General features: G+C 36.3%; 1 protein-coding gene across 4 annotated transcripts in view; it reads left to right on the top strand.

Annotated features, from left to right (window-relative positions):
- Positions 1 to 16,786, top strand: part of USO1 (USO1 vesicle transport factor) — a 95,623-nt gene that overhangs the window by 64,762 nt on the left and 14,075 nt on the right. For 2 of the 4 annotated variants that reach the window (XR_011437537.1, XM_005608703.4), the window contains exons 10-18: positions 3,823 to 3,963; positions 5,347 to 5,435; positions 5,833 to 5,987; positions 6,643 to 6,854; positions 8,271 to 8,291; positions 14,579 to 14,689; positions 15,013 to 15,131; positions 15,280 to 15,461; positions 15,745 to 15,866. Coding sequence is in view for 2 of the 4 variants with exons in the window: in XM_005608703.4 (XP_005608760.1) it covers positions 3,823 to 3,963; positions 5,347 to 5,435; positions 5,833 to 5,987; positions 6,643 to 6,854; positions 8,271 to 8,291; positions 14,579 to 14,689; positions 15,013 to 15,131; positions 15,280 to 15,461; positions 15,745 to 15,866 (1,152 nt within the window). In the remaining 2 variants the exon portion in view is untranslated. The remainder of the gene's footprint in view (positions 1 to 3,822; positions 3,964 to 5,346; positions 5,436 to 5,832; positions 5,988 to 6,642; positions 6,855 to 8,270; positions 8,292 to 14,578; positions 14,690 to 15,012; positions 15,132 to 15,279; positions 15,462 to 15,744; positions 15,867 to 16,786) is intronic. The other 2 variants (XR_011437538.1, XM_005608704.4) reach the window with 1 other exon arrangement.

Raw genomic sequence — 16,786 nt, 5'->3', positions numbered from 1 at the left:
ACACCAAAGAATAATAGAGTAGATTGTTTGAATTTTTAAAATGTTTTCTTCAATTGAGGTTCTGATAATAAAGTTTAATATTCAGAGTGTTAAGTTCAACACATAAATTCATTCAGTAAACATTTACTGAGAGCCAAGAACTGAATGCTAAGAAATGAATGATAGGGGCCGGCCCCGTGGCTGAGTGGTTAAGTCCATGCGCTCTGCTGCGGGCGGCCCAGTGTTTCGTCGGTTCAAATCCTGGGCGCGGACATGGCACTGCTCATCGAGCCACGCTAAGGCAGCGTCCCACATGCCACAACTAGAGGGACCCACAACTAAGAATATACAACTATGTACTGGGAGGCTTTGGGGAGAAAAAGGAAAAAATTAAAAAATTTAAAAAAAAATGTTAAAAAAAAAAAGAAATGAATGATAAAGTCCCTGTCCCCAAAGATTAATAGATGAGTTTTAAGTCCAATAGAAGTTAAATTGACAAGTCACCTGTGATTTTATTTAATCTTTATGGTGAAAGCTTAGTGGTGATAGATAGTAAAAGTGAAGACACTAGGATCCCAAATGATTTCTGCATCAAGGAAAATTATGAAATTCTTTGAAGTATTTTGCTTATTTATTTCTTTATTGAATTCCTTCTCCAAACCCTAAAGTTTGTATAGCAACCTCCTAACTTACTGACTGTCTAGTGATTCTTGTGGGTCTTTGAATGTCTCTGAATTGTGCCTGTGTCTCTGAAGTTGTGTTCCTCAAAACTAGATGGTTAATCCCTCTAGTACTTTGAGTGTGAATATTGTTGAGTGCCCTGAGGATTGCCTATGTAAGATTGATTGATAGTTAGGGTGACCATATGCCCCAGTTTGCCAGGACAGGATTCGTTTTATAATTACTGCTAGTGTCCTCTTTTGCTTCAAAAGTGTCCCAATTTGGATAATAAATTGTATAGTTACCCTGTTTAGAATATGCCTAAAAACCGTTAGGAAAATATGTTACAGAAGAACGTGGGCAAAATCTTTCTATTTATACTCCCAACTTCATCATTTCTGTTTTCACATGTCAGTATTACACATTTCAAGACTTTATTATGTTTTAGAAATAATGTCCCAAGTGGTGAGCTTGATATCTTTGCCCAACAGTGCTTTCTTTCTTTTTTTTTTTTGAGGAAGATTAGCCCTGAGCTACCTGCTGCCAATCCTCCTCTTTTTGCTGAGGAAGACTGGCCCTGAGCTAACATCCATGCCCATCTTCCTCTACTTTATATGTGGGATGCCTACCACAGCATGGCTTTTGCCAAGCGGTGCCATATCCGCACCCGGGATCCGAACCGGTGAACCCAGGGCTGCCGAAGCGGAATGTGCACACTTAACGGCTGCGCCACTGGGCCAGCCCCGCAACAGTGCTTTCTTAATAGAGGCAATTCCTTTAGCAAAGTACCCTTCAAATTGTGATTAGAAAGAGTGCAGGGATCTGTTGATGTGTAAAAAACTTATATATTTCCTGCCATATAGAGACTATTTAAAAGTGCTTAAGGAGCCTACTCATGTTTTATAGTTTAGGGTACTATGTAAAGAATCATTTTTGAAGAAACTGTCACTGTTTAAAAAGTAAAGGACTGTTTTTTACCAAAAATCATGTAGAATAGAGTGTTGCATATAAACATAAAAATACAGTATTCTAGTTATGTAATAAGTTGGTTCTTTAAGTATTCTGTACTTTTAAAAAGTCAGTAAACTAACCAGATACTGATCTTGGAGAACATAAACTTCAAAATTAACAAACTGAGTTTAACTCACTCTAATGTATTCTCCACTTGAAGTATTGAGTAGTTGGTGCATTCATGACTTCACAGGCCACAGGTTCTCCTTCTTTTTGACCTACTAGAGTGTTCTTTCTTTATAGCTTTATTTAAAGTTGCTTGTGTTTCAAATTCTCTGTTATGAAAATGCATCAAAAATGGTTATAGGGGCCAGCCTGGTGTCACAGTGGTTAAGTTCGCACGTTCTGCTTCTCGGCGGCCCAAGGTTCACCGGTTCGGATCCCAGGTGCGGACGTGGCACCCCTTGGCAAAAGCCATGCTGTGGTAGGCGTCCCACGTATAAAGCAGAGGAAGATGGGCATGGATGTTAGTGCGGGGCCAGGCTTCCTCAGCAAAAAGAGGAGGATTGGCAGTAGTTAGCTCATGGGTAATCTTCCTCAAAAAAAAACTGGTGATAAACACTTCTGTTTGGATAGATACGTCCTAACTGGAATTACGCATCATCGCAGTTATAATCATGGTTGAATTCTAAGCCACTAAAAATTGAAATTGATCTACTTGAGGATATTTCATTCTAGTTTTGCAGATTAAATTTGGGGGGAGCATGTTTTTGAAAACTTTTAGTCTTAAAATATTTTAATTTTTTCCTGGAATGATAGTTTTATGACTGGTTCTACATCCTGTCCTTATAGGAATCCCCTCTATGCCATTTTTTGGACAGATACTGCCAGTAACTCAGAAAGTTCATTGCTTTATGAGAGAATCCTTTTCGTTGTGGGGTAGTTCTAATTATTAAAAACGTAATCTATATAACGAGTCACTATCTGCCTTGTTATAACTTCTACAAACTTCCCCTTGGTTTGCTCTCTGGGAAAATACAAGTCTGTTCCTTGTGCTATTTTACATACTTGAATGTTGTTATTAGGGCTTCCTTTATTTCCTTAGAGTAAGTTTTCCCTCTTTCTTCAACTACCCTTTCTACTTCTCTGTCATCTAGAAATTTGATAATTTCTTTTCTTTATTTACATTATCAGTAAAGATGTCCCACTGCTATTAGATGGTATTATGGAATTATTGTTGATTTTGTTAGGTTTAATAATGCCAAGATGATTATACTTTTTAAAATCCTTATCAGAGATGCATATAGAAATATTTATGAGTGAAATGACATATATCTCTTGGTATTTGCTTTAAATATATATATATATATTTTTAAGTAGGAATAGGAGGAGAATAAATTTTAAAAGAATCCTCACAGAAGTGTGACTAGAAAAGTCCAAAGACAGGAACCAATGTGTAATCCTAAAGCCTCTCTCTAGTGACATCAATTTATTAAACAACCCTCTTGATAAAATATCATACATATCCCATTTGATCTTGATATATAAGATTTTGTAGACACATAGACCTATAACTTGTTTTTAGAATGCGAGAAATAGATAAAATTATTCTGAAGATGTAACTGCTGAACGCTTGTTTGTGATGACTTTTGTGTTTCTGAAATTTCATGTTCAAGTTCAGACTGATCATAGGATCATAGAATCTTGGGGATTTAATTAGTGTTGACATTCAGCGAGGTCAACCCCTTCCCTAATTCACAGATCTTCTACCATGTCTGCAATTGTTAGTTTTAGCCTATTCTTTAAATATTTCCAGTTTAGGAGGAATTTATCACACCTCAGGCCATTCTGCTTTCAGACCTGCTCTATAGTTGGGTAGTTCATCCTCGCTTTGATAGGAAATCTACCGTTTACTGTTACTCATTCATTCATTCATTTCCTGAATGTGAACTGTGCTACAAATACTGTGCTTGCTGTTTGGGATACAAAAATGGGCAAGGCAGTTTCTCCTCTGTGGGAGTTCACAGTCACCTGAAGGAGGCAAACTAGCATCTAGCATGATGTATGTACTGTAACAGAACTCTTGGCTTGAGAGCTGAAGGGAGGAGCACCTAGATCTGGCTGACAGGTGAACGAATCCTTCACATGGATTTTCTAGTTCATACAGATAAATTTGTCTCAAGGTTTTTCAAATCCTTAAAAGACAAATTTTATTTTCTCTTTATCTCACAGCTTATTCGTGTACTGGTATCTCCCACCAACCCTCCCGGTGCTACTAGCAGCTGCCAGAAAGCGATGTTCCAGTGCGGCCTGTTGCAGCAGCTGTGCACCATCCTGATGGCTACTGGAGTTCCTGCTGACATCCTGACCGAGGTAAACCAGAGGAAGCCTGAGCTGCTCTGTGCAAGGGGGAATCAGGAATCCTAGGAAGAATTAGGTATCGGCCCAAGGAAAAAGCAGTAATAGTTTACCATTTTTATGTGTTAAATTCCTTATTGATCCTACAAAAATATAATTAGCATAATGATTATGCCAATCTGCTGCCAGCTATTATGGCTATCTGCTAACCCAAGTAGAGTCCTCTATCTTTTCTTTTAGTATCCTTTTCTCTTTCTTGAGTTATAATAGTGTTCTTTTGTTCATTTTACTGATTTTCTATGTATTTATGCGTATCGTACTGTCATATGCTTACCACATCGTTCTCCGTCGCAGACCTTTTTCTGGACGACTTCCCTCATCCTGCTCCAGTGTGGGCTGGTTATTCTCTACTTCTGCCACATGTCTCTTGTCCTGGAGCTTTCAGCCACCATCCTCCTAGGATTTCCTTTTATTTCTCTCATGACTTCCATTCCTTAGTTATCTGGATTCCATGTCTTTTTCCCTTCCCCTTGGTTCATTGTCTTATTTTACTTAACTTCCTGAAAAGGGGTAAATGGCAAGAGAATGTTTTTAGCTCTTTCATGTCATTCCCCTACCTTCAGAGTTAATTTGGTGTTTGGCTAAGTATAGAATTCAGAGTTGGAAATATTAACACTCACCTTTGGGAACATTTTTCCAGTGTTGCTTTTAAGAAGTCTAAAGCCATTTTGAATCTTAACCCTTTTTATGTAACCTACTTTTTCTCTCTGAAAATGTTTGGGATTTTTTTTTATTTCTGGTTTTCTGAAATTTACTGTGCTATACTGGAGACATTTTTCCCCCTAATTGTTTTTGGCACTCACTGGGCCGTTTCAAGCCAGAGACGTACGTGCTTCAGTTCTCAGGATGTTTTTTGTATTCCTTGATAATTTCCTCATTTCTGTTCTGTTTCTGTAATTCTATTAATAGATTCTTAGAGTTTCTGGATCTAGTTTGTCTTTTTATTGTATTTTTTTGGAGGTTTTTTTAGCTTAATCCTTAAGTTGAATTTCTAATTTATTACATTTTAAATTTGTTCTCTGATTATATTTTAAAGCATACTTTTCTTGTTTTCTAGAAACAGATTCTATCTCTTAGAAGATAGTATTAATTTTAGTTTTTTGAGATTTTAAATGTGTGTGGTCGTGTTATTTTGAATTGGAGGCTTACACTTAATGTTTTAAAGTGTTATCTTGAGAAAGTGTTACAATATTATAATGTTGTCACCGATTTTTTTTGGTGTCTGAATTTTTGGCATTTAAAAGCACAAAGCAGAAAGATATCACAGTTTCTTCTTTTGAAAAAAGATTTCCTTCCTTGACTTACTTTCTCTAAATTTTTTTTTTAATTCCTTAACAGACCATTAATACTGTATCAGAAGTTATTCGAGGCTACCAAGTAAACCAAGACTACTTTGCTTCTGTAAATGCACCTTCAAACCCACCAAGGTAGGAAAGGGGAAATAGTGAGATTCCTCTGAGGAAGTAACAACTTACTTTAGTATATGTCATATACACATCTTACTCTTTTAAGAAGTTCAATTGTGTGTTTTGAAACTAGAAATTATCTGACAAGATTAATACGTTGGCATTTTGGGAAGAGTTTGAGGTCTTTGGAGCTGAAGTATTTGGGCTCCGGTGTCCCCTGTTCTCCTTAGCTGCGCCCTAAGAAAGCAATCTCTGCGCCTCTCCCAGCTGCGGTTAGCTTTTCTGTGAAACGGAGATGGAAATTCTGAACTTGCTCGTGTTCTGCTTATGGTTCTTCAGTCAACAAAAATGACTAGTTATTGATCTGCATACTTGAGTTGCAATGTTTCTTTCTGTTTTTTCTTTTTAAATGCAACAGACCGGCAATTGTAGTACTTCTCATGTCCATGGTTAATGAAAGGCAGCCGTTTGTATTGCGCTGTGCTGTGCTCTATTGTTTCCAGTGTTTCTTATATAAAAACCAAAAAGGACAAGGAGAAATTGTGTCAACGCTTCTGCCTTCCACCATTGATGGTAAATAATGTAGTTCTAATTTCTGTTTTAAAAAGTAAATAATTGTGGGGCTGGCCCCGTGGCCGAGTGGTTAAGTTCGCGCGCTCCGCTGCAGGCGGCCCAGTGTTTCATTGGTTCGAATCCTGGGCGCGGACATGGCACTGCTCATCGGACCATGCTGAGGCAGCGTCCCACATGCCACAACTAGAAGAACCCACAACGAAGAATACACAACTATGTACCGGGGGGCTTTGGGGAGAAAAAGGAAAAAATAAAATCTTAAAAAAAAAAAAAAAAGTAAATAATTGTGTTTCAAGCTTTTAATGGTAAGATATATCATAAATGATAAAAGACCCTAGATGTAGTAGAATAGTTAAAATATGGCGTTTTCTTGAATTTGCTTTTTACAAATGTAGTTTTTAATTGAAGTAATAATTTACTAAAATATTGCCACCATCAATTTGATGCCTAAAGTGTTCAAATATTTCTGTTCTGCTACTTTTCTTCCAAGGTACTTTTTTGTCATGTTTATTTTGTTTTGAAAAGCAGACTTTTGAAAGTGTTGCTTAATACTGTTAACAGATTTTTAAATAGTATTTCATACTGTTTTTTGTGTGTGTGGAAAAACAGCGTAATTAATTTTTATGTTTTTGTCATCTCTCTGCCATCTTTGTAGCAACAGGTAATTCCGTCTCAGCTGGTCAATTATTATGCGGAGGTTTGTTTTCTACTGATTCCCTTTCAAACTGGTGTGCTGCTGTGGCCCTTGCCCATGCTTTGCAAGAAAATGCCACCCAAAAAGAACAGTTGCTCAGGGTTCAACTTGCTACAAGTATTGGCAACCCTCCAGTTTCTTTGTTGCAACAGTGCACGAACATCCTTTCACAGGTAAAGTAGTGAGTGAAACTTCTCTAAGGGGGAAAAGTTTCTGCTGTAGGTTTTCGTGTCAGTGATACAAAGATTTAAGGATGCCCTTCGTAGATGCAGATGAAAAAGGAAAGAGACAAGGACTTATCTGCTCATTAGCTCATTGTAACCAGAAACAGTTTTGTGGCGAGAAAGCAATAAATACTCTTACAAGAATGGTTTTGCCAAATAGTTAATACCTAAGGTTTACGTCATGATGGAAGTACATGTTCTGAGCAGAAAGGTGGTTTTTGTCTTTTTCGTTTTAAATCTTGCGTGTCATTTTTTCTCTCTGCTCAAAGCTTAGTTCAGTCAGTTTACGAGAGGGAATAGAATAAAGTGGTTCACAGCTGTGTACCTCTGTCTGTCTCTTCCCAGAGCAATTGGTCTTCCTTTCAGAAAACAAAGATGGAAAACAAAGTCTATTTCTTATATAAGTTAAACAGTATACCCCTGATGTTTGTGAGCTCTCAAATCCTCAAAACGCCAAGGGATATAATTTACCTAGTAAGATGCAAAAAAACATAACTGAAAATGTTTGCATTCCTTTAGACTCCTAATGAGAACAAGAAAGCTTCATTGAAGAGTGGGTGCTCAGGTGTTTAGGAATGTCACTTACTATTAGATGATTTGCCCACATGTATGAGCCTTGCTGTTGAACAATTCAAGTTCACGCTTTAGCAAAACTATAAAGGCGTCGACATTCGGAGTCACTCAGGGACAGCGAAAAATGTGGATAAATCTAAAATTGCTCTGTCCACTAGAATTATCCTACCTCCTCCCATGATAATGTGCTGTGTTCCTCTTAATTTTGCCACACTCGTTGAATTGTCTTATTGTGAGCTTTTAAAGAAACATCAGTGTCATCCGTAGGAAGTTATAAATGAAAGCTTAAAAATTAACTGTAGTGAAAAAGGAGTTAAAACTCCCTTTGTTGTTTAAAATTGGTTTACTTCTATTGAAAGTTTATTTTGTCTTTGATTTATCATTTATCTCTTAGTGATTTAAAAAACTACCCAAAAATATTCATATCCTTACTTATTGAATATTTGACATTCTCATGTTACTGTCTGTTGAAAACAGCCCTTCATAAGCCAAATAGTAATCAGCTGTCACCACAGCTGGTAATCACCATGACCACAGACTTGGCTCTAACATTATAATTATGATTAATGCATAATGAGAAATCCTTAAGATAGCGATGTCTTCCCACTCTAATCACAGTACTATAAAATTATCCTTTCTCCTCTAAAATGTATACGCATTGTTATTTAATAAAAGAGTAGAACTATCCTCTCCGAAATTATTGGCTTGGGTTTGTATTTGAGGGATTTTTCTAGATTTAAATTTTTCTGAAGCAGTAATATTTATGAATAATTTTTAATGTATAATTTGCAGGGCGATAAGATCGACAGACGGGTATGTATCACTTGTTTGAGCTTAGGCATTTCCTCCTACAGCAAGGCCTTTTCTTTGTCTTGGGTTTTGCCGATTGGTTTTTTTAACTGCTTGTTTGAAGTTATATTCTACTCACACTTTCCTGTGTCAGCAGCTGTCTCTTTTGTAAGTGGCTCTGCCTTTTTTCTCCGTGGGACCTTGTAGTGGTGTTACTAAGAACTACGGGAATGAGAATCTGAAGCTGTACTTGTGCTTCCTCCGGGAATGCTTGCACTTTCTAGAATTCCTTGGTTTGGGTTTTTTGTGTTTTTCTCACCCAGGCTTGCTTCTTTATTTCCCCTGAAACCATTTCAAATGGTAGTGAAATTTAGGGTTAAGAATTTTGTTTCTACTTAATCAGTATAGGAGAGAATGTGATGACTTATTATACTTAGGTTACTGAAAATGTACAATAGTAAGTATAATATTGTAATTTGAAAGGTTTTAAATTAACTATGGGTGTTCTGGATGTAATCCATAAGCTACAACTACCATTGGGGATTCATTTTTGATGTATAGTGGGGGGAGTGTGATTTGTGTTTGGTTTGGTTTTGTGGAGTGTTTGGCAAAAAGCAGTGTACTTTAATATTCGTATTTGGGCATGAGTTCAGCTGTGCAGTGTCGGTAGTAATAACTGAGGTCCTGTTAGGAATTGTATCTTTATGTATAAGCATGATTTAACACATTAATAACTCACGCACGGACACACTGGCAGGTTTAACCTGCAGAATTTTTTATATTAAGTATTTTATAACTATACAAGTCAGTCATTTAAAAGGGAATTTTTTTGGAGGTATAATTTACACAGAGTAAATGCACAGACCTATGTGTTCAATTTGGTGATTTTTTAATTTTTTAAATTAATTAATTTATTTTTTGTGCTGAGGAAGATTGGCTCTGAGCTAACATCTGTGCCAGTCTTACTCTATTTTTTAGTATGTGGGCAGCCAGCACAGCATGGCCACTAACAGAGTGGTGTAGGTTCACACCCAGGAACCGAACCCGGGCCACTGAAGTGGAGTGTGCTGAACTTAACCACTAGGCTACTGGGGCTGGCTCCTCATTCTCATGATTTTTGATGGTTGAATATACCTCTATAACAAGATGTAGAACATATTCAGAATCCCAGAAAGTTCCATCATGCCCCTTTCCTATTAATTCTTTATCCCCAGAGGCCACCACCAGAAAGTGAATCTAATCGTAATCTTTAGAACCTCATTTTAATGCTTGAACACTAGAAGTTTAAAATGTTAGTTTCTTATATTTTTTAGTAAACAATGCAAAAATACTAAACTTGAAATCCACAAAGTAGTAATAAGAGGGATTTTTATTTAGAAAATGTAATGAAGAAAATATAATAGCGTATGTTAAAGATAAGATGATCCAGCTTCAATTATTTTGTTTGTGGATCTATTCCATCCTGTCAAATCTGTCATTTCTAGTAACTAAACCCTCAGAATGCTCTGAAATTATAATTTCAGCATTCATTTGTTTTTCCAAATCTCCTCAATAGTTCACACACTCTGGGAGGCTGGAAAGAGATATGTACTTTTTCTTGACTTAAACCTATAAACAAACATACAAACAAGTACATAAATGTATAAATGAAATGAATAGTTTTAGTTAGAAAGTGGGGTGTAGCTTTCTTTTACCTGCTCTGGCTGTTTATCTATAAAGAATCTGTCAGAAGATCAGAAAGCAATGACAGAATGTTTTGATAGCCTTTAATGCCCAATTTCTAATTTTATTTTTTGGAGGGAGAGAGCAGCTTGATCAGGATTTTGTTGGATTGATCTTATTCTTAACATTTTTTGATGGTACACTGGACAAATACTATAGCATTTTTGTAGTTGCTAATAGTTTTTTAAAAAAAATTTTTGGAAAATTTAGAAAAATAGTAGAAAGAGAATAACCTCCCACATTCTACTACCCAAAGATAAGTACTGGTGGAATTTTTTTTACCAGACTTTTTTTTTTCTATACTGTTAAGCAGTGATCATATATTAGATTCCCTTTTGTATTCTGCATCTTTTCTTATAGGTATTTTCCATGATATTAAATACTAAATCAACATCACTTTATATGATTAAGTAATATTTCACCAAATGGATATACCATAGGTTAGTTAACCATCTCCTTATTTTTGTGCATTTAATTATCTTCTGTTTGTCTCTGTTATAAATCATGGTTTGGTGAACATCAGACTAATATAGTCTGCACAAAAGATCATTGTTATACAGTCCTCACTTTGCATGTTTTCAGTGTGCATGGATTTCTGTTAATGCAGCAAAGTAGAGGCCGCCTTAAAGAGTCATAGAATTGCAGAGCTAGAAAGGCTGATAATAGTTTATAACATTTGTAGAGCATTTACTGTGTACCATGTGCTCACTGTTAGTTCTTTACATGTATTAACCTGTTTAATCCACTCCACAACTCTATGCAATAGGTGTTAACTATTACCCTTATTTAAGGATGAAGAAGAGTTCAGTAAGTTGCCTAAGGTTTCATGTCTGTCAAGTTTTAGAACTGGGATATAAATCCTGGTATCTGGCTTCAGAGCCTGTCCTCTTAACCTCTGTGTTTGAGCTCATTTAACCTAACCATATCTGTTTACAAAATGAGGAAACTGGGGCCCACATAGCATAATGAACTTGTACAAGGTAGGACAGTAGAAGATTTGGTTAATTCCCAACCAAATGTCCTATTCATTGACACCATACTCCCACTCTTAGAATTAAGAATTTAGTCCTTTAAAAATATATGTATGTATTAGGGCCAGCCCGGTGGTGTAGTGGTTAGGTTTTCACACTCTGCTTCCATGGCCCGGGGTTCACAGGTTTGGATCCCCGGCACAGACCTAGCCCTGCTTGTCAAGCCGTGCTGGGGCAGCATCCCACGTAAAATAGAGGAAGATTGGCACAGATGTTAGCTCAGGACCAGTGTTCCTCACACACACCCACATACACACACACACAAAATATAGATATATGTATATACTTGAAATGGGTAATGCATGCTTTAGAAATCAAAATGATATAAAAAGTATACAATAAGAAGTCTTGGCCCCACCTATGTCCTAGTTCCCCGCCTCCTATTATTTGTTTCTTCTGTAGTCTTCAGGTGCTTCTTATGCATATCCACTGTTCTGCACCTTGGGTTTTTTTCACTTAACACCATTTTGCACTTCCACTAGCAAAGTGAAATAAGATTGCGGTGTACTAGATTATCTGTTTCCCCAGATCCTCACCAACAGCATGTCGTTAGACTTGTGTTTTTGCCCACTCTCTTGAGTGGTGAAAAATGTTATCTCAGTGAGTTTTAATTTGCATTTCTCTTACTAACAGGTTGAATAGCTTTCTACATGTTTATACACCATTTGAAGTTTTTCTGTGAACTCTCCTTTCTTATATTTCATATCATCTGCCCATTTTTCTATTGGGTTGTTAATCATTTCTTCTCTTATAGGAACTCATTTTATATTAAGGAATTTAACCCTTGTCTGTGATAATTTACAAATAATATTTTTCCTGATAATGTCTTTTGACCTTGGTATTTTGTTTGGGATTTTTTCTTTTTTTGTATCAGACTTTTCTTTTATGGCGTCTGCATTTTAAAACATACTAAGAAAGGCCTTCCCTACTTCAGGATTTTGAAGAATTTGCCCATATTTCCATCTCATACTCTCTGGTTTCATGTTTTGCATTTAAATCTTTGTTCCATTCTTTTCAATGATCTATGAGATATGGATCCTCTGATCTTTTTTAGATAGATATCTAGCTGTCTCAACATTTTTAAAGCCTATCTATAACCCACTGATGGTTATGTGCTATCTTTTTCATATTCTAGATTCCCATTTGTAGATGGATGCATTTCTGGACCTTTCTATCCCTTGATTCCTGTGTTCGAGAGCTAGTATCACCTCATTACTCTTTTTCGTTTTTAACAGTTTCCCTAGTTACTCTTGCTTGTTTATTTTTCCATATGAACTTGAGAACCAAGTTGTTTAGGTCCAAGGGAAAGAAAAACCTGTTAGTGTATTATTATTTGGATCACATTAATTTTATAACTTTAGAATTAATATCTTCGTAATCTTGAGTTTTTCTGTCTAAGATCATGGTCTTTCTGTTGATTTATCTCTACTTTTGTGCCCTTCAGCAGTGTTTTTCAATTTTCCTCCTGTAGGTTTCATACAGTTTTGATCAGGCTCATTGCTGAGTACTTTATGTTGGCTATATTAAATGGGTATACCCTGTTATTTTCTGACAGGTTCCAGACTGTTTGACTTTGCTATTCTTATCCTTCAGTTAGACCCCAAAGGGCATCCTAGAAGATTCAAATTTGAATCTAATTCCATTTTTGTTTACTCAAACAATCAGCCAGTGATTTGATAGGATGCCTTTGTACATACAGGTTAGGTAAATTTGGTACCTGCAAATGGTATTCCAAATAATAATAAACTTCTTATATATATATATATATATATATATATATATAGGAGAAATCAATGAAACATTTGCATTTATAACTTGAGTAATTAGTTTTAAGTTCTCTGTAGCACATAGTCAATTGAGAATAATTGTGTGTTTTTTTAACTTTTCAATCTACTTGGATCACATGAAGATAGATTGTGGGCACAGTAATGACATAGAGGCAAGGAAAAAGGAAAAATAATGCATCATGTAAAAACTAAATTCATGCTAATTAATGCTTACTTGGGAAATCATTGGAAGAGCTCTAGTTTGAATTTGTTTAATTAAATATTAAGTATACTTGAAAGTAGATGATGGAAAGGCAAAGATATTTACATCAAGGTTCATGAAATTAGAACAGTCTGGGTGGTAGAAATTTTTCAAACACAGTGATGGTTACTTTAAATCCATTCCTTGTCTAGATCTTTGAATAATTGTATTCCGTCTATTTTCTGAATTTACCCCCAAAGTGATGCATTGCTGTGCTAATTTCCATTACTTTGTTTCAAACAAGTTTTGTTTTTCTTAAACAAAAATACAGGTTATGTAATACAATATGGGCAGTGGCAATATTATGAGCTAAGAGAATACCCCACATGGGAGACATAAATGTGTTGTGCTAAAGTTTAGGAACTAATTTTGATGGACATGCTAGTTTTCAATATTGGTTAACTACACTTGGCAGCAGTATAGTTAGTGGTTTGGGGCACTTAAGCTAATTTGAATAATTTTTTTTTTCCTGAGGAAGATTCACCCTGAGCTAACATCTGTTGCCAATCTTCCTCTTTTTGCTGGAGGAAGATTTGCCCTGAGCTAACATCTGTGCCAGTCTTCCTCTATTTTTTTTTTTAAGATTGGCACCTGAGCTCACAACTGTTGCCATTCTTTTTTTTTTTTTTTCCTCTGCTTTTTCTCCCCAAATCCCCCCAGTACATAGTTGTATATTTTAGTTGTGGGTCCTTCTGGTTATGGCATGTGGGAGGCCGCCTCAGCATGGCTTGATGAGCGGTGCCATGTCCATGCCCAGAATTCGGACCAGCGAAACCCTGGGCCGAGGAAGCAGAGTACATGAACTTGACCACTCGGCCATGGGGCCAGCCCCCTTCCTGTATTTTTCATGTGGGTCATCGCCAAAGCATGGCCACCAACAAACAGAACCCAGGCCACCAAAGCAGCACTGAACTTAACCACTAGGCCATGGGGCTGGCCCCTAAATAAATCTTTTCTCCTTCATTATGTTTGTGATTGCTCATCATCTGGCATGTTGTCACTGAGTTGGTAACATGGTTTATTCTTGTTAGAAAATATATTCTCTAATAGAATTTGACTAAATAATTCAGGACATTATTTCTTTGTATTTTTCTTGATGTTTTTTGAAGGAGGCAGAATTTTTCCTTTTATTAGAAATTTGTTTTTAAAATTCTGATTAAAACATCATAAATTTGCCATGAAAATTTATGTTATTATTAGGTGTTTTAGGATTGATAAATTTTTTTAAGCATCCATATCGTACATTTCTTCCTTAGCAGACCAGATTTTTACACTAAAGTATTTTAGATAACGCAGTATATGCTTATGAGCATGAATCAATTCTATTTTCTGCTGTCAGTTCATTTTGGGAAATGGAGCACATAGAGGACACAAGAATGCATTCTCTTGTTCAATTTTTTGAATCTGGATTCCTGGCACATCTTTTATAAAAGATGTTAAATTTCTGTTTACACAAATGGGGAGGGATCTTAGGGCAACTTTAAGTTTAAAAAAAATAAAGTGAGATTTCTGTCAACTTATCTATTGCAGGGAAGCAAAATACAGACAAGAGTTGGATTACTAATGTTGCTTTGTACCTGGCTAAGCAACTGTCCCATCGCAGTAACTCATTTTCTTCACAATTCAGCCAATGTTCCATTTGTATCCTTTATGTTTGAGTAACGTATGTATTTATCTTTGCTATGTCTTCTTCTCAGAGGTAGCTCTGTGTTCCAAATATTTGAATTCTCTTTATCCGTGTTGCAACTTTGTAAACTGTTAAGGTGGTAATGATACTTGCCTAAGCTGTATATGTATGTGTGTGTGTATGTATGTGTGTACCATTGTTTGTTTTATGTCTGCTTGGCCTATATAGAGAATTTCTTGTAGAAATTCTTATGTGAAATACGTGTCAAATTCAAATTGCAAAATGAAGAACTACTCTAGATATTATGAACCTTTAGTCTCCTTAACAAAGATTTCAGCTTACAGGACAAATTGCAGAAAATCTTGGAGAAGAAGAGCAGTTGGTCCAAGGCTTATGTGCCCTTCTGTTGGGCATTACGATTTACTTCAATGATAACTCTCTTGAGAGCTACATGAAGTACGTAAGGGGAAAGCACTAAGGGAAAATGACCTGCTGATGTCATTACGAGATAATGATAAACCTTTTCAGCCAAAGTATAATGTAGATCAAGCTCTTATGTTTTGTTATGACTTTTTTAAGTGTCTCAATATGGTTATCTCTGTAGAGAAAAACTAAAACAACTAATAGAGAAGAGGATTGGCAAAGAGAATTTCATAGAGAAACTAGGCTTTATTAGCAAACATGAGCTGTATTCCAGAGCATCTCAGAAGCCCCAGCCAAACTTTCCCAGTCCAGAATACATGATATTTGACCATGAGTTTACGAAGCTGGTAAAAGAACTTGAAGGTAAGACACAAAAGTTATATTGATATTCCTTAGAAAGTACCTATGATTGTATCATATTTGTATGTTCTGGACATAATGCAGATCATATGATAAGCCTGAAAGAAGAGTTTTTTCCCAGCTCTTGGTCTATAGCCCATTGAAGGACTTTTGGCGTTCAGTAAAATTGGAAAGATTGTTTCCTATCTGTCATGTAGTTAGTCCATATGTTTTACTGATTAATATTTAATAATAAAATAATATTTTAAATGTTTAAAATAAGTTTTAAATGAGCTTTCTTTTACAGGTGTGATAACTAAAGCTATTTATAAGTCTAGTGAAGAAGATAAAAAAGAAGAAGAGGTGAAGAAAACATTAGAACAGCATGACAGTATTGTGACTCACTACAAAAATATGATTCGAGAGCAAGTATGTACTGATAAATTGTGTGTACTGTATGATATACTGATACTTTTCTACTTTAGGGAAGAATTTTTCCTGGACTTCAAATGCAAGAGGATACAGAAAATAAAACTCACTATTTTCCTAAATAGTTCAGAAGCATCTGCATATTCAACAAACTGAGAGCTTAATATCTACTAAGCATTGTGCATGATGATGTGGCTAAAGACATGAGTCGGACATGTTCCCATGTCACAGTCCCATGTGGGGAGAAACTTATACATAGATTATTGTGACATTCATATTGTAACATATTGAGTCTAGTGATAGAAGTAATCAAAGGTATGTGGCAGCACCGAGAGGCACCTAATTTAGCCAGGTAGGACCAGGGGCTTGGAGAAAACAGAGAAGCTGAGTCCTAAAAGGATAACTAGGAGTAAGCTCCTAGAAGGAGACAAAGAGAAGAGAGGCAAGAGGTGTTACTGGCATGTACATAGAACACTTGGTGGCTGAATAAAGGAGAAATTTGAGAGGCAAGGCTAGAGGGAGGGAGCCCAAGAAGGAAGAGTTCGTGGTGGGCTAGGGAGGAAACTGGGGCACTGATGGTGGTGATGATGATGGCTGCCTTTTTTTATTTACTGTGTTCTAGGTGCTCACTAAGCACATGTTAAACACTGTCTCATTTAATTTTCACACTATCTCTACAAAGTAGTTAATATCTTCAGTTTAGAGTAAATGAGGAACCTGAGACTTAGAGAATTTAAGCTTGTCCGGGGTCACTCAGTGATTGGTGGGACAGAATTCAAATACATGTGTGTTACTGGGACTCTAAAGCTGTGCTGGTGATGTAGAGGGGACAGGCCTGAGAGTAGAAACCAAAGAAGATAAAACTGGCAGGACTTGGTCATGACTGGATGCAACTGTGAGGGAGCAGGAAGGGTCAAATA

Source organism: Equus caballus, chromosome 3 (assembly GCF_041296265.1).
Source record: "Equus caballus isolate H_3958 breed thoroughbred chromosome 3, TB-T2T, whole genome shotgun sequence".
NCBI classification, from domain to species: domain Eukaryota; kingdom Metazoa; phylum Chordata; class Mammalia; order Perissodactyla; family Equidae; genus Equus; species Equus caballus.
This window is presented reverse-complemented; position numbering and strand designations above follow the sequence as displayed.